Source organism: Temnothorax longispinosus, unplaced genomic scaffold (genome assembly GCF_030848805.1).
Source record: "Temnothorax longispinosus isolate EJ_2023e unplaced genomic scaffold, Tlon_JGU_v1 HiC_scaffold_14, whole genome shotgun sequence".
Taxonomy (NCBI): domain Eukaryota; kingdom Metazoa; phylum Arthropoda; class Insecta; order Hymenoptera; family Formicidae; genus Temnothorax; species Temnothorax longispinosus.
Window position 1 is genome coordinate 395,649 of NW_027269925.1, and position 25,089 is coordinate 420,737.

The 25,089-nt window shown below is 36.5% G+C and overlaps 3 protein-coding genes, 2 long non-coding RNA genes and 3 pseudogenes across 6 annotated transcripts; 3 read left to right on the forward strand and 5 right to left on the reverse strand.

Moving 5' to 3' along the window:
- Nucleotides 1–206: 206 nt before the first annotated feature.
- On the reverse strand, nt 207–2,034 carry LOC139823606 (uncharacterized; annotated as a pseudogene).
- Nucleotides 2,035–3,464: 1,430 nt separating this feature from the next.
- On the reverse strand, nt 3,465–4,726 carry LOC139823569 (GTPase-activating protein and VPS9 domain-containing protein 1-like). 2 transcript variants are annotated; one of them, XM_071796104.1, is made up of 3 exons: nt 4,507–4,726; nt 4,035–4,426; nt 3,465–3,966 (listed from the first exon to the last, which is right to left on the reverse strand). In XM_071796104.1, the coding sequence occupies exons 1-3, from the start codon at nt 4,529–4,531 to the stop codon at nt 3,928–3,930; spliced, it is 456 nt and encodes a 151-aa protein (XP_071652205.1). In that variant the 5' UTR covers nt 4,532–4,726; the 3' UTR covers nt 3,465–3,927. The 2 variants fall into 2 exon arrangements, with proteins under 2 accessions (XP_071652205.1, XP_071652204.1); XM_071796103.1 differs by having other exon boundaries at nt 4,051–4,426; nt 4,507–4,723.
- A 1,626-nt stretch (nt 4,727–6,352) lies between these two features.
- Nucleotides 6,353–7,275, forward strand: LOC139823574 (uncharacterized). Its single transcript, XR_011734821.1, has 3 exons — nt 6,353–6,711; nt 6,802–6,971; nt 7,090–7,275. It is a non-coding gene; the product is annotated as an uncharacterized lncRNA (long non-coding RNA).
- Nucleotides 7,276–7,281: 6 nt separating this feature from the next.
- LOC139823573 (uncharacterized) lies at nt 7,282–8,761 on the forward strand (annotated as a pseudogene).
- A 2,285-nt stretch (nt 8,762–11,046) lies between these two features.
- Nucleotides 11,047–11,705, forward strand: LOC139823607 (transcription factor Adf-1-like). Its single transcript, XM_071796134.1, has 2 exons — nt 11,047–11,212; nt 11,464–11,705. The coding sequence occupies exons 1-2, from the start codon at nt 11,047–11,049 to the stop codon at nt 11,703–11,705; spliced, it is 408 nt and encodes a 135-aa protein (XP_071652235.1).
- A 1,134-nt stretch (nt 11,706–12,839) lies between these two features.
- LOC139823583 (NF-kappa-B inhibitor-interacting Ras-like protein) lies at nt 12,840–13,425 on the reverse strand (annotated as a pseudogene).
- A 591-nt stretch (nt 13,426–14,016) lies between these two features.
- LOC139823584 (uncharacterized) lies at nt 14,017–14,820 on the reverse strand. The gene is made up of 3 exons (XR_011734823.1): nt 14,666–14,820; nt 14,437–14,579; nt 14,017–14,359 (listed from the first exon to the last, which is right to left on the reverse strand). It is a non-coding gene; the product is annotated as an uncharacterized lncRNA (long non-coding RNA).
- Nucleotides 14,821–15,066: 246 nt separating this feature from the next.
- LOC139823577 (uncharacterized) lies at nt 15,067–17,022 on the reverse strand. The gene is made up of 3 exons (XM_071796109.1): nt 16,943–17,022; nt 16,103–16,865; nt 15,067–16,032 (listed from the first exon to the last, which is right to left on the reverse strand). The coding sequence occupies exons 2-3, from the start codon at nt 16,748–16,750 to the stop codon at nt 15,331–15,333; spliced, it is 1,350 nt and encodes a 449-aa protein (XP_071652210.1). The 5' UTR covers nt 16,751–16,865; nt 16,943–17,022; the 3' UTR covers nt 15,067–15,330.
- Nucleotides 17,023–25,089: the final 8,067 nt, after the last annotated feature.

The following is a 25,089-nucleotide window of genomic DNA, read 5'->3' on the forward strand; positions in this document are numbered from 1 at the left end:
ATATGTTACTCTATAGACTATTGAAAGTTATGTATATTCTATAGCGTACGTGTATATTTTATACTAAATATGTAATTGTTACATTTTTATACTCTTCTACGACTGTGATAATGCATCAGAGTACAAAACAGTTTTGAAAGAAACTGAAATTTAAGACTGTATAAAAATATGTTTAAAATAAACTTTAATACGTATAAATGTTACAAGATTATTGCCCGTATTTATATATATAATTTATTAATTATATAATTTTGTTTGCTATATTTGCCATTGCCAGGGTACAGCTCCTTCGGTCATAAAATAGTCGGCAAATCGATCTCTGATCTCAGATGCTTGTCTTGAATAATTAGTTGCACGGGCACCATGATAATCCTCAATTGCACCTGCTAGTGGTATATTTTCTCGCCACGCACCGTTCGCTATGATACCATGACAATCCATATGATCTGCAAAGTTGTTGTTACAGTAGCAATCTCTTGTCATCATAAAATTGTGCAGGCAAACAGTAGCTTGTACAATTGATTTGGTTGTAGCTAGTGATGTGTTCATAGGCTTATGGTAGATTCTCCATCGTGCTGTCATGATACCGAATGCATTCTCAACTACTCTTCGTGCCCTGGACAATCTGTAGTTAAAAATTCGTTTTTCTGGAGTAATGTTTCGTCCTGGGTACGGCCTCATAGTAAAGGTGTTCAGCTGAAAAGCTTCATCTCCGACGATTACATATGGAAGTGCGTACGAGTGTGCTGGGTCAATAATATTTGGAGAAGGCAAGTTCATTAGGCCTGCACTAAATTGACGACCCATTTCGGAGTTTTTAAATACACCTCCATCACTATGACGACCTTGAGCTCCTATATCCACCATCAGAAACTTATAATCTCCCGATACCAAGGCCATGAGAACGATGCTGTGCTGTCCTTTGTAGTTGTAAAATGTTGATCCAGATTTCGCTGGAGCCTTAAAAGGTAAAAATTTTATTATCTATAAAATATTTGTAAATGTGTTAACTCGTGAAATTTTTCAGTTATTCAGCTATCAAAAACAGTGCTCCAATTTGTAAATTCCCGAGGATTAAATTAATTTATACCAATTATCTAATTAATTCACACCAATATATAATTTTGTTTTTATGTCAGATATAATAAATAAATTTAAATGGCAGAATAAAAACTGGAATTTAAGCTAGGTAAGGATAGCTCTAACACACGTTCCTTCAAATATTTATTTTTGAAATATTTATTTTATTTTTTTTTACTTAAAGTATTTTGAATGAGAATATAAATTTGGGATATAAAAGTTAAACATAATTTTCATAAGGGCAATTAATTTTAATACGTCTCAATGTAACATCTTGACTCATATTGCTTGTGAAGAAATATACTTACCATAATGACAACATGTTTTCCATCCAATGCACCAACACAGTGTAGAAAGTTCCAGCGTTGTGCAAATTTTTCCTCAACGTATAGCCAATTTTCTTGAGAAGGAGTAAAGAATTGATGGTGCATGTTAAGCCACATGAGTTTACATGTCTCTCGAATTATTTTCGACGTAGTAGATATCCCAATTCGGAAGGCTAAAGCCGTTGACTTCAGAGAATCTCCAGTAGCTAAGTATCTGTAAAAATTTCGTAAGTAGTTATTTATTTATATCTTGTCCACTGTAAAACCATTTTACTAGCTAATCATCCTAAATTTTTAATTTACCGTATCGTTAAAGCAAGCGAGCTTCTGCACTAATTGGCTCTCGAAAATTTGTGGTTTGTTTCACAAGCTGTGGTCCAATTAATGAAAGAATTTCTTCAAAAGTCTGTGGTGTCATTCGCATAAAATTGAAGTAAGTTTCATGATCATATAATCGCAGTTCATTAATTAAGTGTTCCCAGTTTCCGTGTGTTTGTCTAGTATAAAGTATGGGACGTATCCAGAATCGACGAATATTTTGGTGTTCCTTCTCAAAACGTTGTATTTTTTTATGAAGTATCATCATATCCATAACTTTTGTCTGCCATCTCCTTCGATAAGCTTCCATAATTCTATAAACACAATATAAATAAAAATATTGAATAATTGGAGTAAAAATACCCATTAATAATGCGATAATTAATAATATGTAACCTAAAAAAAATTGAATATGAATTAAATATATTTCAGATATTTCATAATATACTTACACTCTAATTCAATTAAAACTGTGTATTACTTTTTATACTTTTTTTATTTTTATTTATTAATACAAAATATTTATTTACTTATTATACAATTGTATAAGTTCGAGTAATATTATTCATATACATTCATTTTTAACACATATTCTTCAAACGCGACTTTTATTCCTCTTATGGGTTATGTTCTGCCCGTGCGTTGATATAACGTGACGCGTTCAGTGAGAATACAATTGACGCTGTTTTTCGTCTTTCGTAGCGTTGCGTCGTGACGCGTCGCGCATTCGTATGTATTTGACCGGAAATGAATGTCCGGGAAAGAATCTACCATATGAAATCGTTTGTATTTCGTATGAAGACTTTTGAAGTGCAATTGAAAAGGTTTGTGAGTCATTCGTTTAATTGTAATTAATTAATTATTTTTACACCATGCATTTAGCCGAAATAGATAAATTAATAAAAGTTTTTATACGGAATCGTTTGTATTTTGTATGAAGAGTTATGAAGTGTGATTAAAAAGGTTTGTGAGTCACCCAGATAATTTTAATTAAATATTTATAAACTCGGTAATTAGCCAAAATATAGATTTTTAGTTCATGTTAAAAGAAGAAGGCGCTAGTGTTCCCGAGGGTCCGTCTGCAATCAGAATTAATATGAACGTTTTAAAAATTATTTTATACTGAAATAAATAAATATACAGGCTAATAATCCTGTAGCTATAAGCGATAGTTGCTAATTAAGTTTGTAAAGATATACCAGCTGTGCAGGGTGAAGAGCAGGTTATCTCAAACGCCCTGCCACAACCCAATTAAAAGAGACTCAAATGTCATTACCGCTGAGAAGTACTTTTTGCCATTTAAGTTAGCATGTCAGAGCAACCGGATTGTCCATTGCGTTCCACCTTGAATTTTTTTTACAGTCGTTTATTAGAATTGCCCTACTTTTAAATTGAGCGCTTTTAAATGTATTATTATTAAACTACCGATATCGATATATTATTAGTAATTTAATATTAAAACTTGACAGAGTGACGTAAACTAATTCGCTCATAGTATTATAACAAAGTATTATGCGTTCAAATTCTCGAAAGCTAATAGCTTCTTTACTAAGCTCTCTTTTTATGTCGATTGATTCAGATAAAAATCTCCGAAGTCTTTCTTTCTCTTGCGATATTCCTAAAGTAAAACTGTACAAAAGCTCTACGAAATTGGCGATATTTTTCACGGATCTGGTTCGAGTCTCGGCTCTTGAGGAAGGTGCGCATGTAGAAAGAGTACGCCAACACAGTTTATCTTGCTAAATGGTTATCAATTCTCTATAAGTTCTGTATTGTACATAAATTATAGAATATCTAAACGTTTCTTTTTTTTTCGATGTCCTGTGACATTGTACAATAGAGTTACAAATAAAGATAAAGCCACACTTTACGTATAATCTGATTCAGTCTTTGCTAATGTTACATAATAACGTGCGAAAGAACTAACAGTTAGACTATTTAAGAGGCTATTTAAGAATTTTAATTGATACTGGAAGCATAAAACTGTTCAGCTAGCTTTACACAAGATATTGGTCTTCTTCTTTATGAAATCGTCAAATTATGATTATGATACATTTCTACATTATCACCAGCATCGAATCTAATCTTATTTATCGTGATACTCTTGAGAAACTGTTAATCCATTGTCTTAACTCGATCGCGGCGCAGAACTGCGTCCACCAATATTGTTCTTCTCCCTCCAATCGATTCCCGTAAAAGCTGTCTACATATTGAACAGTCGATACAACGACGGCGGATTAGTCTGAAATTAAGCACACGTTAACAATCACTCTTCTTGCTAAAATCACAATTTTCTTTTCAATCGCATACCTTGATTATGACATACCTAAAGACCAGCACGGGAGTCAGATCGTCGGCAGCAGGTATGCCTCTTTCCGACGCCATGGAGAAGAGATTCATGATGGTAGTCGCGCAACAAAATACACACTGCAACTTATCCCTAGGAGTCTTATACGCCGATATCACAGCCAATTCAGCCTGCGCCCATGACCAGGGGCATTCGTAATGATAAACTTTTGAAATGCGTAGGTCCCTGTGATTTGAAGTTACGACCTTTGCCAACTTATTGATATGACCGTGAAAAAGCTGGTCTCTATATACATCTCCATCTTCATTTAAATAGAGCGCATTGTGGTACACCCGTGCCATGACGGTTCTTTCCACCACGACTCTCGCCAAATCTAACTGGTTGGCGCTTGCCGCTGAAAGTAAGAAGTAAGTTCAGACGTCTCTGAGCACTCCGCTAAGATCAATTGCGAGATAAATAATTATATTCATGTACATTGCCAAATCGGATCGTTGTCCATTTCCACGTGGACCTTCCCTAGAAAATTATCTACGAGATCCTGTTTCTCGTCAGCTAGCGTAAGCTTTTTAAACTCTTCGCAGGAGAAAAGCTTTCTTTTTTTTCCAAAAATACCCTCACACAAACGGATACAAGATGATTATTGATAGCATCCCGATCGCACTTAACTCGCACGCATAATCTGAAAAATATTATTAAACGGTTAACATCTTACATTTAAACATCTTACATTTAAACATCTTACTTATACATTACATACAAAGATGATATTTATATATATATGTTTATAAACAGTACCTGTCTATGTGAGCTAATGTCGACAGCAATCCCTGACGACATCTGATTAAATATGCGATATAAGGAGATCGCTTTTGATAATCCTCTCGAAGTGATTTGAAGAGCTTTCTACATCCATCGTCATTAAATAGACGCACGCAACGTAAAGTTTCATGAAGATGAGTTAGACTTAGCTAACTAAGGCTTAGCTCAGCTTCAGTTTTGCCGTTTGCTATGACAGAACCCTCCTGTTGATGTTCCCCATCAAGCCTCACGTTCTCTTCCTCCGCTTGAGTCTCCATTCGCGCGAAGATCACGTTGATCATCTGCGTGAGAGTCGCACAGGCTGTTGTTTGATTCATCAGGTTGCGCGACGACAGGTAAACGTTGTAAACAGTACGAATTGTTAACAGTACCGTACCCTCATATACCTCCACATGCTGGCTTGTCATTACAGTCAGCAGAGCTTTAATAATCTGCAGCTGCACACTCTCATCGGTCTGTGGACCGGTGAAGCAACCGCAAATTGTCTCGACAATGCGCACAATCAGCAGCTTGTTAGGCTCCGTTGAATCAGGCACATTGCCAGTGAGATGGCTATATGCGATTAACTTCTGCAGGCAGTCCAGTACTGTGTCACCACAATCCGTAGTGACTAGCTCTGACATGCTGACTCAAATGGCAAGAAGTACTTCTTAGCGGTAATGACATTTGAGTCGCTCTTAATTGGGCTGTGGCCCAATTAAGGGCGTTTGAGATAACCTCTTCACCCTGCACAGCTGGTGTACATCTTTGATCTCGTTACGGAGGTCCTCTGCAAGATGGAAATATGAGTGACAAACTTAATTAGCAACTATCGCTTATAGCTACAGGCTTATTAGCCTGTATATTTATTTATTTTAGTATAAAATAATTTTTAAAACGTTCATATTAATTCTGATTGCAGACGGACCTTCGGGAACACTAGCGCCTTCTTCTTTTAACATGAATAACTAAAAATCTATATTTTGGCTAATTACCGAGTTTATAAATATTTAATTAAAATTATCTGGGTGACTCACAAACCTTTTTAATCACACTTCATAACTCTTCATACAAAATACAAACGATTCCGTATAAAAACTTTTATTAATTTATCTATTTCGGCTAAATGCATGGTGTAAAAATAATTAATTAATTACAATTAAACAAATGACTCACAAACCTTTTCAATTGCACTTCAAAAGTCTTCATACGAAATACAAACGATTTCATATGGTAGATTCTTTCCCGGACATTCATTTCCGGTCAAATACATACGAATGCGTCGCGCGACGCGACGCGTGACGCGTACAGTGGGAACGCACCATAACTGCGGCGTAACTTGTGCCGACCAATCACATTATCTCATTTGAGTATCAACTTTCGTCTAGTTATTTTACGCTCTTTACGCTATTGTCATTACGCCAAATCGAATTTCTAGCGAAAGTAGCGGAACTAGCGATAGATAGTGCAGACTGGTGCAGGCTGGTGCAGGATTGTTACGCACAGGACGGATTGTTACGCACAAGAGAGAAGAATGAATACGGATCAATTAAAGATAAGTTAATAAATAGTTTTGTATAGAATTTATTATAATTATTTATTATAATTTATTATATGAAAGCTGTGATAGCTGCATTCGGTCATATCCGATCCACTGTTCACGGCATGTCGATACGAGGTTATGATGGTTTTAAGATTTCAATGCCTTCTCTTTGGCTTTTTCATCTTAATGCATCATTATTCACATTGCATGCTTGCCTTTTAGCACAAATGTGGGTATTGCGGGAGGCTTTACGAATTTTATCGAGCATGAATGCTTTAAGCATTATGTGGAGGATGAAGATCGCATTTGTGTGGATGAAAATTATGTTGTGACAATATGTACGTTTACTACATCCTTTTATTCTTCACGCACATTTTATTGTCTCATAACAAAAGAATTAAATTTATCTATTTGTTAAATAATCAAAGGCACTGCAAAGACTGCCGAAGATCCTGCATGTAAAGATACTTTGGATGAACTCTTGTGATTGGGGCTGTGAAGGAAAGGAGAGCACTTTACGACTATACTATACCTGCTTCTCAAAAAACAAATTTGCGTAAAAATGCGTTATGGTTAGAAGTATCCAATCTTTTAGGAGGTACTATATCTAAATTCATTTCTATCTCTATATCTCTATGTCTTATCTTTTGTGAATACACATATAGATATTTTATACGTTATAAATCAATTATACATTACATGTATATGTTTGTTAGGTGCTCTTGGTCCAGAGGAAGCTAAAGCTCGCTGGAAGTATTTGCGAGATAATTATGCAAAAGCTCGCAAAAAGGCAAAAGCCTACATTCCCAGTGGATCGGCAGCTAAAACTGGTGGACTAAAAAAATCTAAATTTAGATTTTATGACCTCATGACATTCTTGAAGACTTTCTTGAAACACGGCAGTAAGTTCTTTCTCTTCAATATGCAAAATTATACCACTTTCTTAATTTGTCAAGTATATTGAGAATACAGCTTGTTTCATGTTCGACATACTCATATAGGATGCTGTATGTAAGTATATATAAATATATATATATATATATATATATATATATATATTTATTTCAGGACTGTCAGTTCAATGCCAGACGTTACTGAAAGTCAAGTATATGCAACATCTATGCAATACGAGGACGATAGTGTTGCTTCATCTTCACAGTTCACCGATATTCCTTCTCAGACTGCTATCCATATTTCTCCAACGATGCAGACTCCCATTCGTGTTTCTCCAAAAACACCAATCTCGTTGTCAAAATATCTCGTTTCTCCGCGAATCTCAACAGAAGACAGCGCGGCAGCGTCTCTCCAGAAATATCGCCAGCCCTCAGTAAAACTTCACCAATACCGGCCACAAATTCGAAAAGTTAGTAGTTTGTTTATATGTTTTTCCTCTCGTTTTCTTTGACGATAATAGCTTTATAATAACGATAATAACGTATCGAAATATGTGTATCACAGCAATAACATTGCTGTCTTGTTTTCAGGACCATTGCAAACTGCTGACTACGATTTAGATAAACCCCCCCGGCAAACCGCTGCAAAGAAAAGTAAGTTATCGCGATTTAGGGTGCTTTTCAATTAACGATACAAATATTATTCTGTCTTTATTGCTCTTTGGATATTGAACAAAGACAGAATGATACTTGTGTCAATTTGTGTTATCTACTAATAGGAAACATCGTTAATATGTCCAAAAATATCAGTTTAATACCTACGAATAAATTAGCGTACGGTTGTTGTCAATTAAAATTGTTTACTTTATATAAATTCTACATTCTTGTTGAATGTAGAAATGTTTGTATTGTGTGTCTTTACGCGAACATATAACTCAGTTATATTAGTTAGCCCGGTTTATTCGTACGTCTATATTACGTTTTAGAGCAAAAGGGCGAAGATTTGCAAGCAGCGTTGATAAAAGCGTTGAAAGAGGATGACTCAACAGTGGAGCCAGCGCAAACTACTGTTCCGCTAGATAGATTTTTAATTCGATTGGGAGAAGGTATGCGAAGGTTGCCATATCGTGACAGAGCTCGCCTGGAAATACGATTTCTAACGTTGCTTGCAGAGACGGAAGATTCTTGTGAGAATAAAAAAGAATAATCGATGCGTTAATTGCAATATTAATTAAAAACGTTTCCTTTCATTTATTACAAATTAGTTAGTTTTACATACAGAGGCATTCATACATACATTACGTATACACACGGCGCACTCGCTCTTATTTGTAAGTCATCCGCGAAAACGCAATACGTTACAAAAAAATAATCGTTTCAACAGGTGGATGACAAATATAATAATTATAGTTATATAAGTATATAAGTTTTAGTTCAAAATTTTGTACTGGTTTACGCAAACATATGAAATAAAAAGTTTAACAATGGCATTGTATATTCTTAATGGCTGTATAATTTTTTCTTCAGATATTCTTAAAAAGTACGCTGTCTTATTTTATGTAGTTGCACAGTTCTGCACTCATTCGGAAGAAACGAAAACAATCGCCCAAGTCGCATTTCACAAGCTTCCCCTTGTTAATATCGAATTGGAATTATATCAGCATGTTTTACAACTTGAGAAAGTTAAGAAGCTTGGCTTCTGAGCAATACTTACGGAAGTCAACGTGTATATTAACGATAACATTTCTTTTTGGGAAATAGTAAAATCCTGCATAGTAAATGCTAGCATATCACCTGAGCAGCATGAATGTCTATTAATTAGCAATTGTTCTCGCTGTGGAAGTAAAAGCTTCAATGTGCAGAGAAAGCGTTAACAGCGTGGAAAACGTAGGAACTAGCAATTTGTCATTTACGATTGGAAATTGTCATCTATGTGGTGCTAATGACTCATACAATTTTGAAAAATCGTTGAGGTATAATTGAAGGTATCAGACACTGGACGTATCCCTAACGTTTCGTCTCAATTTCGTAAAACGTCGATTTGTGCTCTGTTACAATAAAAAAGGAGAAAAAAGAAAGTAACAATGTAGCATAGTAGATAGTAATAGAATAATATACATATATAACTTGGGGGGCATTTGCAGTAAGTCGTGTGTCTTAAGTTCTCCGTACACTGAGCGAATTTTTATTTTCATTGTAGAAACTTTTTAGGAATAAGAGTAGCGATGGTGGATGGAAAAAGTATGAAGTGGTTACCACAAAGGCGAGTATGAAGGCAAAATTGCACGTTCATCGTATTTTTATCCACGTTGGACCGCATTTGTACAAAAGAGAAAGCGATTTTTCTGGATTTTCTCGATGCACACCAACAGTCGCCGCACTGTCCGTTTCTCCTAGCGTAAAACCGCCCATATTACTATTTGCTCACGGTTCGGTTTTACCATTCCGCGTCCGGTGCGGAAATTCTTGGTCGCCGGCATATCTGCCGAATAAAATCCTCGCCAAACTAATTTACCATCAGGTTGTCTAAAATTTTTACGTATCAGACATTTTACGCTTTTATGCTCCTTTATATTTTGAATTGATTTGTATATGATGCAATAGTAGCTTAAAATTGTACACGATATTTTCGATTGAAAAAATCTGCTCGCGCGTTCGGATTGTCACGATATTCAAAATACTATCATCAAAAGACTGTTTAAATCAGCGTAAAAATATGTGGAAAAAGATAGTGAAACATAAAGAAATTGTACCTGACAATATGCAATAGATTAGATGGCTGTGAAATGTTTTGATCTTCAATTTGAAATAATTATTATTAATCATAAATCTAGTATAATTCAGGAAGGGCAAATAATTTTTATTAATATAATTATGATATCAGATTATTATAGGATAATGGAAATAATGGTGAGAATTATCAACAAGTAATTATTCATATTTTCGTCCAAAAAGTTATCAAAAATATACAATGATATATTAATGAATGCCATTAATTAAGAGGGATATTTTAAGGATGATTTCACTCGATTTAATCATTATTTTGTGTACTTTTAATTAAATGGAATAATGTGAATAATTAACAAAAAATCAGATTCTACGCTTTGGTCATTAAAATGCTTTATTGTTTCTTATAACGATATTACTATGTGCCACGAGTATGAAACTAATTAGCGTTTTAATATTAGATATAATATAAATAACAGTTACAATTAGTGACTTATATCTAATACCTATCAAAATTTGTTTTATTATTTTTACGAATATATCGGCGATTACGCGTAAAAGGTTTTCACGCTCTAAGTGCAGTCTCATTCTCACGCCGATTTTACTCTACGACGTCGTTTAGCCGCCGATGAAATTTGACGTAAAGCCCGTATCATACTAGCGGCTCGCGGCGCGACTGCGATTGCGTCTGCGATTGCGATTCTATTTCAGCCAATCAAAAAGGTAGCTATCAGCGATTACGATTGGCGTCAGCGATTGCGACTGACGACTGCCGTTTGGTAAAGCCCATATGGCCACGACTACGATTGCGTCTGTGATTGCGATTCTATTTCAGCCAATCAAAAAAGTAGCTGTCAGCGATTGCGACTGGCGACTGCCTTTTGGCTTTGAATCCATTTTTCGAGTCGCAGTCACAGTCGCAGCCAATCACAGGATCCGATTTGGTCACGTGGTGCAATGTGGTGCTAGTGCGTGAAAACCACGTGTATACGACCGTGTTGAAAACAATAATATTGAACATCTGTGATATTGAAGCAGATAGAAAGTCACACAATGCCACCAAAACATAATTTCTCGAAAGAGACAGATTACCGTCTGATCGACCTTGTGGAATTAAAACCACTTCTTTGGGACTGTACAAGCCATTTGTACAGACGAACAGATCTCAAGATTGCAGCATGGGACGAAATAGCCGAGCAGTTGGGTTCAGATTTCACAGGTATGTCTCACAATCAGAAGTGAAACGGTTCAATACTATCAGCTATTTATAATTTATTATAATTAATTTAATATTAACTAACATAACCTATAATTAATGAATAATTAATATATATTAATGTTTCTTATAGTTTATACTGGAGTGGATTAAATAATTACATTTTTTTGTAGGAAATATATTAATAAGTTAAAGTTATGCAGAATTAAAATAATAAAATTATGTAATAGGCTTTTTATTGATGCTATTTACAGGTGCTGTTGTATCAAGCCGTTTTAAAAACATGAAGGATACATTTGCAAGAAATTTAAAAGTTATGAAAGAATCAAAGCGCAGTGGAGCTGGCACAGACAATATATACAAGCCCAAGTGGCACATGTTTGAGAGATTAATGTTTCTCCAAGAGTTGTATCCAAGAAGACTCACAATCAAATATTTCCCCCATCCAGCTAGAGACAACTGCAGCATCAGATTCAGAATCTTCACAAATCAGTAATGAAGTGAATGATAGTACATCATGTACACAAACTACAACACTTATCTACCATGATGAGACAATGCAGGTAAATTATTTTTTAAAGTAATCGCCATTATGTTATTTTCTTTTTATTTTTTTTTTATTTCTTTTTTGAAGTAAAAATGATATTTTTACAATCTCGGTAAATCACAGTACAGAAACTAATTCTATATGTATCTGTAATTATTTTTCAGGAATTTGCGATAATATCACCTGAAGCAAATGTAGGAAGTACACACTTGACATCTTCTGATCCAAATTCTTCTAGTGTATCTGCATGTAGCGATTTTGAACCAATTGCACCTCTACCAGAAAAGAGTCCGTCACCTCAATCTCTCCCAAGGCTGGCATCTAATTCTGCACTCAGCAGCATCACTCAATCTTCTCAACAACAAAAAAATCCTGTTACTGTATCCAACAAGCGATCATCAGAAAACCAAGCAATTATTTTATAAGAGAGGATTGAAGACGAAAAAACAATCATCAATAATGGAGGAGGCTGTAGATGCCTTGAAACAGATGGCTCAACCTGACCCAGTTTTATCTCTTCCTCAACCTGAAATCAATGATTCAGCTCATACTTTGGCATTATTCTTAGAAATCAGGCTTCGTTCATTACCTCCGGAGAATCGAAAAAAGTGTGAAGACAAAATTTTGAAACTGTTAGCACAGTTTTGAAGAGTTTAAAATTAAGTAATTAGTTATTAAATAAGTTTTTTTTTCGGTTGTGCCATTGTAATGCAAATGCCTAAGTTTTTATTGTTTTCTTATTCAAAGATAAAGTAGATATTATCTATTATAGTGAGACATTTAAACAAGTGTTAATTTATTTTATAGAGAACTTGTTACAATACATGAACATGTATTTTATTTTATAGAGAACACTTATTTGATACATAGAATGTTTCTATGGCTTATTTTCATATTGTACTTATGTAATATTGTACTTAAAAAAAATTAACAGAAAAGTATATATGTACCATTGAGATCTCAAAACATATCTTTATTGTAGCGTTTAACTATCGTTAAATACATTATATCTGAGTACAAAATTCACAAGGGACTCATATTGCTGTTATCCGAATCAACATTGATTAAATTTCTAACCAAGCATCACTGCGCTTTGGTCTTGACAGTCTTCCTACCCATACTTAATTGCGAAAATGTACCTTTTATTAGCGGGAGGATTAAGCTTGGACGACAAATGCACGAATGCCTCAAATAGAGTAGGTCTATTCATGATATTCACCTCGTAATGCTTAACTTTCTCTCTGGTGCACCAGTTAGCCGCTTTGCTCACAGTGTTCTCCAAGTTATTCAACCCGGCATCGGTTTTCGTCGTTCAATTACTAATCACGATCACAGTTATCTCCTTCTTATCCTTATTCTTGTCGATGTCCTTCTTCAGCGGAAAGAGCACATCGAGAGATTCGGGTTTGCCAGTGTCGTACAACAGGACATAGTCGTCGGCGAAGCCAAGATAGTGTCGTGGAAGCTGCTGATTATTTACATTGCTCTGTAGAGATTCCAGCCCAGCTGTGTCGTAGAACCTGACCTTCTCTTTTGTGCCCCGATCAGTCTCAATGAAGACTGGCGAAGACTGACGGAACAATATTAAGCTTTTACTCACAGCATCGTATTTGGAATTTTGTCCTGTAGATGTGAGTAAATTCCACACCGCTGTAACAAATAGGGGTAGTTAAGGCTGGAATTCCTCGTCATACTTTAGAGCATATAGGCCAACATTATCACATACTTGTGACTTTAATTGCTCTATTACACTTGCTTCTTCCTCGTCCTTTAAATAAATTTCGAATTGAAAGATTATTTTATTTCTATCCGTTTAAACATATTAATATATATTTTTTGAAAATATACAAATTACCGTAGTTTGCAAGGAAGGAACATCAACGTGTAACAAAGTATAAAGGTTTCTCCATGCTTCCATATTATCTTCAAAGAATTCTGGTAGATCCTAATGTGTTAATAAAATAATATAATTTGTAGAAATAAATTCCTACTTATACTTTTATATATACACGTATAAATATAAATGCTTACTTGAAAGTTAAGAGAGTAGAAAACTTTACATAAAATAACTAGGGAATTATATATAACCTTCAAGGCTTCCATATTATTAACATGTACTTGCGTTAAATTCATTGTAGCCTGCAAAATATCTTATTTAGAAATATCCATCTTTGAAAATACATGAATTTTTAATGCATGCAACGCAACTTAATAAAACATAGATACTTACTAAAAACAGATTTGTTAAATGCTTGGCAAAATTATCTGATACAAATTTTATTTTCGTCCATAGGCGGCGTAGCTTTTCGATACCTTTGCCGATGCCGCGGCTCTCGCTTTTAAATTCGTATCTATATCTCTTAAATAAGGAATGCGCCGTGTGTAGGACTCCATTGATCACATGAAAATCGCGTGTTGAACTTCTCTACCATCTGATCAATCAATTCTGGTCACTTGTTCGGAAAGTCATATTTTCCAATGATAGATACTGCATCAGACAACTGCTTTTGTATCGAATCTGGTGAATGTAACATCAGATTAACGATTAGTTTCTTGACGGCATCTCTGTCTTGGGCATGTATACGATCCACTGAATCCTTCTCCTAAAATAACATTCCGCAATAGTAAACTAACATACGATGTAAGAACATTAAAATAAATAAATGAATATAAACCCAACCACTTTCCAGTTGCGCTTAACATAATTCTTTTAAATTGCGCCGGCAATCCTAGTCGTGATGTTAATCTCAGACTTGTCCACCAAATGAAGTAGTAGTAAAGGATAATTCTGATTGACTTCCACCGACTCCAGAAACTTCTCGGCTAAAATATAAATTGGATATTAACGTACGACACGCGTACAACGTTTAAAATATCACAAAAATAATAAGTTTGTAGGTTATACCAACCTGGACGTTTGACATTCACGTCTGGGCTGAGAGTGTGTGTTTCAGATATTCGCTCAACGTTACCAAATTGTCGTCGGTGAGCTCCATGTCGGCGATCAGGAAAACGATTCCTTTACTCATTGTCAGTTAGCCTTTCTTTCAGGAGATACAACACGGCGGCATCGGCAAAGGTATCGAGAGAAAAGCTACGCCGCATATTATCGCATGTAATGGCATGTAACAAAAGTAACAACCGGCTTTCCGTTGGTCTGTTCGGTCTGTTGCGACAGGTCACACGAATTCCAATCAACGAAAAGCGTAAACTGCGCTACCGCGGCAGCTGCAATATGATTGGACAGTAGCCAGTCGCAATCGCAATCGCAGTCGCGCCGCGAGCCGCTAGTGTAATACGGGCTTAACGAGGAAAGTTCGATAGGTTTTAAGTCAACAGCGAAAATAAGTTTACAGCCAAATACCAGGTAGGAAGGACGCATTAACGTTAGAGAGCGATAATAGGAAAAGTCTCTGACATTCGTGGGAAGTGCTTTGAGTTTTTCGGAGGACCTAATGTAGCGTCTTTTAAATTCAGAGTATGTTTTGCAGTCCTTGTCGGAAAATTCTTGGTGGGTTCCTGATCGCAAGTTGCAAATTCTGATAGAGACTTGATCAAATTCTCGATTTTTCAATTAGAAATCGTCGAGTAAACCTTTTTCCCACTGCCAGGGTACTGCCCCGCTGTTTTCGAAATATGCAGCGAAATCGTCTCGACTTCTAGAGGCAATTCGGGCGTGGGCGTTAGTTCTGCCTGCGTCGTTCACTTCTTGTAATGCACCGTTTATCGCGGCTCTCTCTTTGTTGAGCATGCCTATATAATACCTTTCAGAGAGTGGCAATTTGTTTTCTTTTTGGATAATAAAATTATGCAAGCATATAGTCGCTTGAACAATTTTGACTGCAGTAGAAACAGATGCAATTATCGATCGACGATAAATTCGCCATTTTGCTACCAAAATGCCGAAAGCGCTTTCAATCATTCTTCGTGCTCGACTGAGACGGTAATTGAATATCTTTCTTTGACGGTTCAGAAGTCCGCTTCGTGGATACGGTCGCATCATGTAACGAATCAAAGCGAATGCCTCATCCGCTACTAACACAAACGGTAATGCGGGCCCAGAAGCTTCAATCGGTCTCGGTTCTGGCAAATTCATTTGGTTTCTTTCGAATCGTTGGCCAAAGTTTGAATGCGCGAAGATACCGCCATCGCTCTGTCTGCCTTCCGCACCAATGTCAACTAGTGTGAAACAGTAGTTGGCATCACAAACCGCTAGTAAACTGATGCTGTGATTTCCCTTGTAATTGAAGAATTTTGAGCCGCTGCGAGGAGGTGACTGAAATTAAAAATTACAATTTTTATCTCTTAAAGTAAATATAAAATACATTATCTTAACATCGACTCACCTGTATTACTACGTGCTTCCCATCTATCGCACCAATACAGTGCGGAAAATTCCACTTCGTCTCAAAATCATTCGCGATTTTCAACCAATTCTCTTCATTTATTTCAGGGAAAACTGATTCGTGGAGAGTATTCCATAATACTTCGCATGTCTCAGAAATAATTTTTGAGACAGTGCTTATTCCAATTCGAAAAGCATAAGCAATTGAAGCCATAGTGTTCCCAGACGCTAAATAACGCAGGCATACTAAAAGCCGGGTACGGGCTGGTATTGGATCTCGGACGACACATTGTTTTTCAATAAATAGCCCAACAATGACCATTAACTTATCAAACATCTCTCTGGACATTCTAGTATAATTGTAGAACATTTCGTGGTCTTGAAATTCCATTTCTCTGACCAAATTTTCACTGGCACCCTGGAATAACCTTTGTTTTTTTCTGAATATCGGGCGCACCCATATTCTGTGACGAGCGTTTTCCTCTTGCAACATCATCATTTTCCATATTATAAACAGTTTTAGTATACGACGTTTCCCAACTTTCCGTTGTTGACGCGTTTGTTTCATCTTCTTCCACTTTAGCCATCGTTTCCATATAACGATTAATATCAGGTCAGGATCTATTTGATTCAATTCCATCTTGTACATTAAATCAACTGTTTAATCTGGAGATCACACGGTATCCTCACTACTTTCCCACTCACGCAGAATACTGGGGTTTGTCGGGGTATATCTAAATCGTAGTCAGCAGTTTGTAATGGTCCTGAAAATTAGACAGCAATGTTATTGCTGCGATACACATATTTCGATACGTTATTATCGATATTATAAATCATTCACCATTAAGTCCACATTAACAATAAATTTGTTCAACGTGATTCACGCTGGTTCGCTCTGTGATGGTGATTATCCCATTTTAGCATATCAGACTGAAAGTATATATTACAATAAAAATATCTTACATGTAGAGTTTTTATTTTCACAAATTTAGAGAGCACATTCTCTTATATATATATAAAATATAATTGTATAAATTATTTGAATAATAACATATTTTATATGTAAATCTTACATCATATGGCAATTTTCTTCATGTCATCTGGTGAAGGTTGAGATGAAAGAACACTCATAACCTCCGAGTCTGGCATAACCAATTTCAAGTGCAGATGCAGAGAGAGAAGTTACGTCATTTTCTAGCCTAGGTTTACATGGAGCGTATTTCGCGCAATGCGTAAGTTGCGAGAACCAATCGCAAATCAGTTTTGTATTTCTGTTGAAGGATACAACGGTAACTCTGATCTCCAATTGGTTGTATTAGTTACGCATTGCGCGAAATACGCTCCATGTAAACCCAGGCTAGAAAATGACGTAACCTTGATGCATCATGTACGTAACTTCTCTTAAATCACTAGGATACGCAGGTTACGCTTTACGCAAGTTACGTCGCATGTAACGGCACCCTGACAGATATACCAAAGAAAGTTAAATTTTCTTTCATGACGGATGAATATAGTCTCGCTGGAATGGTCAATTTTAAAGCACCTGCAAAGCAAACCACACATTCAACGGATCAAGATATTGGACACTACACCGCTATTAGTTATCGACATAATAAATGGATACAGTATGACAACTGCAAAGATGCAAAAAAAGTTTTAAATGAGAATTATATTGCTAGTCCACATGTTATTTTGTATACTGCATAGTAATTTTATAGAAAAGTACATTAATATGTTTAATAATTTCTTTGGAATTTTTGATATAATTTTTTAGAAGTAATATATAACATGAAAATTTTACAAATTGCTTGTTAACAATATATATATTATATATATATATATATATATATATATATATATAGAATATTCTAACATATATGTATACTGTTAACATAAGTAATTTGCAAAATTATCATTGTATATATTACTTCTAAAAAATTATATTAAAAGCTTTAAAGAAATTATTAAACATTAATACATTGCGTTCGCGCAATGATCATATGAGAGCGTGAACGATCAATCATATACAGCAAGTAAAATGCGTTCGTGGAATGATCTTGTAAACTCGTGAACTGCATTTATTATTATATAATCTTTTTTTATGTATTTGTTATTTAGAAACTTTTGGTTAAATTAGCGTTCGCGTAATATTTACAAGTGAAATTCATATCATGAACTGTAATTGATACTAGGTAATCATAAACAGTAGTAAAATTCATAATTAGTGTCAATAAAGAGCGCTGAATTACTGTTTTTTAAATATCTTAACATAGTTATTAAATTTATATTTATTAAATCATATTTTTTACTTTTATTTATACAATTATGTTCTATTTATATAATATCTTAACCTTTTATTTAATATTTATATTTATTTAATCTTTTTCTGTATAACAACATTTATAAACTGTATAAGTAATTAGTTAAATAATTATATAAATTTATATAAATATATAATTTTTTTATTTGATGTTATCTAAATAATGTAGGTATTGCTTATGTAATATGCAAAGTAATCAGCAATCTTCCACAGACACTTTTTATATATACTTAAGCGTTCGCGCAATGACTGCACAGGAGCGTGAACTGCAATATTTATATACTTGTTTATTCTGTACATAATGTATAAGAAATAAATAAAGTACAGATAAATGAAATGTTTACCTTTTTATTTGTGTCTTAATTTATACCTTTTGCCTTTATCCTTTCTATTAATTATTCAATAACATATCAACTTCTTTAATACTTATATGACTACTTGTTAAACTATAATTTTTGCAAATCTAATTATTCTTTATTTTAAGAATACAGAATAACTGTTTTTTTTTACTTGAGAGAGAGAGAGAGGGAGGGAGGGAGGGAGGGAGGGAGGGAGAGAAAGAGAGAGAGAGAGAGAGAGAGAGAGAGAGAGAGAGAGAGAGAGAGAGAGAGAGAGAGATACTGTACTCATGTATTCATTTTCATATTTAAAATCATAAAACAATCATAATTTAATCATAAAATTTTTACTACATCTGTAAAATACAGTCTAAATAGGCTATCAGTTAACAAATATAAACGTGATTTTAACATATTAAAAAAAATAGTAATGGGTTAATAAATTAATTGAGACATTAAGTATAACTAAAATAACAATTATGAAAAAATATAAAAACCTTAAAATTATAAAAAAAGGGTGCGGACCGTGCAAGAGCAAGATATCTTTATTATTATATATTTAGTTTTAAAAAAACTAAAGGAATCATTCTTGCGAGATATTTTTTCGAGGAATAACTTTTTTCCTAATTGTATTTATAAAATATGTATGTAATAAATGCACACAATTACAATTTATTAATTTATTTAAAGTTATGTAGTATATATAAAAATATAAAATTTATAAAATATTAAAAACAGATAGTTTAAGATAAATAAAGATTTTTCGGATAAATAATTATCTGATGGTTGCCATAGCCATAGCCATGGCCACGGCCACGGCCACGGCCACGACCGCGACCACGATCGATACCGCGGCCGCGACCACGGTCGCGACCACGACCACGACCACGACCACGATCGCGTCCGTGACCGCGACCACCATAAATATATCGGCCTCGTCCTAACTCCGCTCGAATTTGGTTTCTTATCAACTCCAATATCTGCGCATTTTGCGGGTGCAGCTGCTGTTGTTGCCCCTGTTGTTGTCCTTGTTGTTGTCTCTGTTGTTGTCCCTGTTGTTGTCCCTGTTGTTGTTCCTGTAGCTGCTGTTGAGGATTCTCATTCTCTGCAATTGTCACAGTAAGCAAACGATCTTTTCTGCGCTGTATACATTTCGCGCGAGAGCGCTGCAATGCCGCTTTTCCCGGTCGTCTCCGTAATGTTATGCCTATATTGGACATAAATTATAACGTATTTTAAGTCTCAAAAATAACGTCTAAAAATGCTATTAATAAAGTAATAAACGTAAACTGATTAAGTAGACCGTACACGAAACTTCTTTAATACGTAATTTATATTAGGATTTTGCATAAATATAATTCAATAAAAACATAACATTAAGAATCCGAAGCAACATGTTATACACAACAAAGATGATTATTTATAATAATCAGTCATCAAAAAAGTCAAAAATATAATATTGAAACGATGCAAATATACAATTATTATTATAACATATATACCTTTATCATCCAACATGGAAGCGTCATTCCAATCAATGGAACCCGTGGCGTTTGCCATGAGCTAAGCTTTATCACTTTCGACGTAAGGAGATACGAATGCCAAACAACTCCTAAAGGAAGTGTGTGTACCTGTAAACCGGGTTATAAATTACAAAATAATAATCGCACTTGCAAAGACATCGACGAGTGTCAAATTTATGGCATATGCGATCAAGAATGTATACATTCTACAGGATCGTATAAATGCCAGTGTCAAGAGGATTACCTGTTTAAGGGGGGAGACTCGTCTCTTTGACCCCTTTTTTTGATAATTTTTTATAAAAAACTGAGAGTATTTATTGCTTTTAGTACTGTGAGCGTGAATCGAATTGCAGCCTCATAGAACCGAACAAAAACCGTAAAAATGTCACACTGCATCGCACGCGCGTAATACAAAAAATTGATTTTTAACATATAACAATAATTAACATATAAAGAAACATACTAGACAATTTGATACAGTTAATATTTATGACATACAATAAAACAATTATATGTAGTTATGTTGTAATTATAATTATATTATGCAACTGTAACTATTATTCCAAAGACTAAGTACGTGTTTAGTAGAATAAAAATTACAGATAATACAATATTTATAAATACAACATAATTACATATAATTATTATATTGTAGTCAGAAACAAGCAACAAAATCATATGTTGCATATTCCGGTAGGGCACGGTCCATAGAATATTTAAATAACAAAAAGACCCGAGCAAATTCTTTTAGTTAGTTATTAGCCATCGAAGTCGTAGGTAAATATTGGTCGAAATTTAACGGTCGACGCGGAGATAAATTATTTGTTTATTTGCAGTTAGGGGCGAGCAACAAAATCATACGTTGTATATTCTGGTTGGGCACGGTCCATAAAATATTTAAATAACAAAAAGACCCGAGCAACAAATTCTTTTAGTTAGTTTTTAGCCATCGAAGTCGCGGATAACGGTCGAAGATGCAGTATTTATTAGTGGCATTGTTTACAGAACCTTATATTTCGAAAATTTGTTTACGCTATCTTAAAGCAACAAAAAAGCAACAAATTTTGGTGTATTGTTTTTTTGGGGACGACCCATAAATGCGACTGAAAAGAGTCAAAGAAATAGGACACGGGAGTCAGACGATGAAACGTCACGTAGCGACAGCAGTAGCAGCAGCCGCAGCAGCGGTAGCGACAAACAAGAGAGATGGAGAAAGCATAAGACGCGACGCGCGCTCGAGTACTGAGTAGCTCAAGTGACAGGTAAAGCAAATAAGAATTCTAATTTAGACCTCGTCACTCTCCCGATGCGAGAAGCAATTAAGGGAAAACTGAATTTTCTACTTGACTCCGGCGCCGCCATCACCTTCGTCAAAGTAGGAAAATTAAAAGATAAGACTAAAGTAAGAGAAAAGAAAATAGCGCTAACCGGCGTAACTGGACATCAAATCTACACCCTCGGGAAAATACGAGCATCAGTACTAATAGGCAAGGAAATAATACGGCATACAATGTACGTAGTACGAGACGATTTCCCGGTGGACTACGAAGGTATCCTGGGAATCGACTTCCTGAAAAAACACCAAACCGTGCCCAATCACGCCGAAAATATATTAAAAATCGGTACCGCGACATTTAAATTGCAGCCGTATCGAAAGTTTACCTTACCACCGCGTAGCGAGACAATAATATATGCGACAACCAACACAAATAAAGTAGGTATCGTAAGGGGTGAAGAGGTAATCCCGGGAGTATTTATCGGTAACTGTATGGTAAAACCAATAGACTTTATCTATCCAATCAGCACAGTAAATGTTACTGAAAAGCCCGTCGAAATTATCACACCGCATGTAACTCTGGAAGAGGTACCGGTGACTGACACGGCCGATAGAAGAGCGCGAATCCATTACGGAAAGACGCGAAAAATTACGCAGTAAATTAAGAATAGAGCATTTAAATAACGAGGAAAGAGAAGCGTTAGAGCAAATATGCGATAATTACTGCGATGTATTCCATTTAGAGAACGACCAGCTAACATGTACCCCAGCGGTAAAATATGAGATCCCGACGCGTGCAGATAGCGCGCCGGTGAACGTCCGACCTTATCGCCTGCCGGAGAAGCATAAGAAAGAAATAAATCGACAAATTAACAAGATGCTAGAGGATGGAATTATCCGCCCTAGTACGAGTCCATGGAATTCCCCAATATTAGTAGTACCAAAGAAACCTGATGCTTCGGGAAAAATAAAATTTCGAATAGTTGTCGACTTCCGCAAGATCAACTACCTTACAATAGGAGACTCATTTTCATTGCCAAATATTGCAGAAATACACGACAAATTAGAAAAGGCAAAATATTTTACAACATTAGATCTCGCATCCGGTTACCATCAGATACCGATGCAGGAGAGAGATAAAAAGAAGACAGCATTTTTCACACCCAATGGACACTACGAATTTAACCGAATGCCTTTCGGATTAAAAAATGCGCCAAGAACTTTCCAGCGAGCTATAATAGCAGCACTAATGGGATTAGAAGGTATCAAATGTCTCGTTTACCTCGACGATATCGTGATATACGGAGCAACCTTGGCCAAACACAACAGGCGCCTAATTGAAGTACTACAACGATTACGAAAATATCGTGTCAAACTTCAACCAGATAAATGCAAATTCCTGCGTAAAAAAGTACTATATTTAGGGCATATTATTTCAGAAAATGGAATACTACCAGACCCTGACAACATACAAGCAGTGATAAAGTACAAAACGCCTAAACGAGCAAAAAATGTCCAAACTTTTCTCGGACTTGCTGGTTACTATCAAAGTTGACAACTTTTCTAAAATTGCAAAACCTCGAAACATTAAAGGAAAAATTAACTACGGCACCCATATTAAATTACCCTGATTTTAGCCAAGAGTTCTTAGTAACTACAGACGCGTCCGACTACTCAATCGGAGCCGTGTTATCGAAAGGAACAGTAGGACAGGACAGACCGATAGCATGCGCTAGTAGAGTATTAAATAAGGCAGAGCAAAATTATAATACGACGGAAAAAGAATTGTTAGCCATCGTATGGGCCGTAAAACATTTCAGGCCTTATGTATTGTGACGTTGCGGCTCGCCGCACCGTCGCGGCGCCCCGCCGCCGTCACAAGGCGCGGAATTTCGCGCCCAAGGACGGACCAGGGAGGCAACGACGAGATCTCCAGGGGTCGTATTTAATCGCGTTTCCGCATTTTTATAACTTTTTTTTGTTTCTTTTTGCAATGTAATACGCGCGGCACCTCACCCACACCACGGCAAACCTTCGAGGGAGTACTTGGCGAAGGAAATCAAGGACGATCGATAACCAAGGAGGGGTGGCAAACGCGGAAGCAGCAGAGATCGCGGGCTGGCGAGAGCAACGCGGCAGGCGGGCGGCACATGCGGCAGCGACGGACGAGGCCGCCGACAGCGGGGCCCCAAGCGCTTGGGTAAACACCCCGCTTCAGCAAATGATCTCCACAAAACACCGACCCACGGGGTGGCTGGCCACCGCCCCAGGGTCAAACCGGAGGCACACCGGCACGAGCGAAGTTCCGTCCACCGCTAAGGACAAAAATTTGAGGAGTCGCATGCCGCCGAGGGACCGTTGCCCGCCCCCGAAGGATCTCGTATCGACAGCACTGCGCCGGGACACCGCGGGCTTGCAAGCTCGCGCTCGATTGGCTCGCGCGCCCCTCAGGAAGGGGTACCGTATCGATTCCGCAATCGAGCGAGTCTAGCGTTTCACTCTCTGGTCGTCCGTCGGCACGATACGTTTTGTAAGATACGCGATAGCCACCCCGAGTCGGGTATTTCGATAATTGTCTGGCGGATCGAGGATCGTTGGAGGAAGGTGACGGCGAGGAGCCCAGGAGGAGGCATGTCACCGGTGAGGTTGCCCGTAAATCGCGTTATGTAAAGCCACGACACCGCCCTCCGGTGCACGCTCTCGCTCGGGATAACGCATGTTAAGATCGAGTGTAATTTCGCGATCGATAACGAGAGCGAAGGGCCTCGGGATGGTATCGTGGCCGCGGAACCGTGGTACGAGCGTTATGGCGAATCCCTGGAGATCGCGATAGGCGTTAATGAGTTCGATATCGCGAGTATATTGCGTTGTCCTCGCGACCTTGGGGTACGGCCGCATACGGGCCGGTATTTCGTCAATTGCGTTACCGTTTCTTCGCGTCGGGAAATTCTTTTGTTCGAGCGTCGGTGTTAGCGTATCGATTTGTGTTCGGATCTCGTTATTACGGGTGATAATTGTGCTCTCGCGTTGAGAAACTTGCGTCCGGTAGTAATCGCGTTACGTCCTATGGCGTCCCGGCTCGTGATAATCTCGAATTTTGCGTTGGAATGTCGATGGCATTGTTAATCGCGGTCGAATGTCGTTCCCGCCAATTGATTAATTATGTTAGACTTGCGTTAAGAAATTACCGGCGTTCACACGCTTCGTGCGTTTAGATGTTACTCGCGTAGTTCTTCCTGGCGTTCCGTGGTTATTCGACGCGCACTTCGAGTCAAAGGTGGTGTGGCCTAGAGACCCTCCAGGGAGAGACTGGCCAACACGCCGCCATTTGCATGCAAACAGGAAATAGGATTGTACGCGGCAAAAATTAAAGTGTACCAGTTTAAAATATCATATATATATATATATATATATATAAAAGTGTATATTATTTTAAATATAAAAATAACAAAACGCGATAAAAAAATAATAAAACATTACTAAAGGAATTAGAAACAGATAAATAAGTGCTCAAATATTATTCGTGTGTAT